The 936-nt window shown below is 32.3% G+C and overlaps 1 protein-coding gene across 2 annotated transcripts; it reads left to right on the top strand.

Annotated features, from left to right (window-relative positions):
• Window positions 1-21: 21 nt before the first annotated feature.
• On the top strand, window positions 22-648 carry LOC116348391. Of its 2 annotated transcripts, none has more exons than XM_031779371.1 (2): window positions 22-273; window positions 354-648. In XM_031779371.1, the coding sequence occupies exons 1-2, from the start codon at window positions 110-112 to the stop codon at window positions 562-564; spliced, it is 375 nt and encodes a 124-aa protein (XP_031635231.1). In that variant the 5' UTR covers window positions 22-109; the 3' UTR covers window positions 565-648. The 2 variants fall into 2 exon arrangements, with proteins under 2 accessions (XP_031635231.1, XP_031635230.1); XM_031779370.1 differs by having other exon boundaries at window positions 345-648.
• The last annotated feature ends 288 nt before the right edge of the window (window positions 649-936 follow it).

The raw sequence follows: 936 nt of genomic DNA, 5'->3' as shown, positions 1-936 counted from the left end.
GTAAAAGTAAGAGAATAAATAATTCGATGAGATTCAAAGTTGAATCCATTTTATATATTCAATATTAGGAACATATGATTTTCAAAGTAGTTTTAATGCATACACAATAATGAGACCAGCAGTTAATTCGGTCATCAACTCAGCCGTACGACAGTCAATCAACGTCTCAATACAAAATGAATCGGCGCCGATGACGGAAAAAATAACAAATTTTGATATACATCGAGCTAATTTCATTTGGCCAGAAGATCCAGAAGAAGAACTGCCAGTCAAGTAACTTCAGAACATTTTTCATTTACAGTACTTTTTTACTTTTGTACCCAACATTTATGAATTTTTCACAGTTTTCCTAGATTCAATCAACGTTTTCAACATCGTCGCTTACATATGAGTGCCATGGTGCCATTTGGAGTAATGTTAGTACTGTCTACAATTATTTTCATCATGATCATTTTTCGTCGTTGGCCCGGCGTTGTGTCTGGCATAGTAGCTGGCTGCTTGACATTTATTTCCATTTATTTGCTACTGCTTACCCTTAAAGAAGAAGTGCTAGTTTACGAATGAATACAAACAAATTTACTGATGAATAGGCATTTGAAAAAAGTTCGTTAATTCAATATCAAGTATCAAATTGAAATAATCGAAATTAGTTCCATTAAAATTATGCTTGATTTAAATTCAAGAAGAAATAAAAAAATATTTGAGCAATCAAAATAAATTTAACTAGTGATTTCATGCAGAATAAAATGTAAATTTGAATCGATCTCTGTGGAATTATTGGACAACACAAACTCAAGTAGCGACAAATGTCAAAGCAACATTACAGTCGACAACCAACTTCACGCCAATTAAGAAAAATGCGTATATCGCACACAAACGTAACTTATTTCATCTGAAAAAAACTCAATGGTGTCTTTGATGCAATTTTTTGTTTGG

This window comes from Contarinia nasturtii, unplaced genomic scaffold (genome assembly GCF_009176525.2).
Source record: "Contarinia nasturtii isolate CC-2019 unplaced genomic scaffold, AAFC_CNas_1.1 Cnas_scaffold_2389, whole genome shotgun sequence".
In the NCBI taxonomy this organism is placed as follows: Eukaryota; Metazoa; Arthropoda; class Insecta; order Diptera; family Cecidomyiidae; genus Contarinia; species Contarinia nasturtii.
The sequence above is the reverse complement of the archived record's forward strand: the minus strand, read 5'-3'. Positions and strand labels throughout refer to the sequence as shown.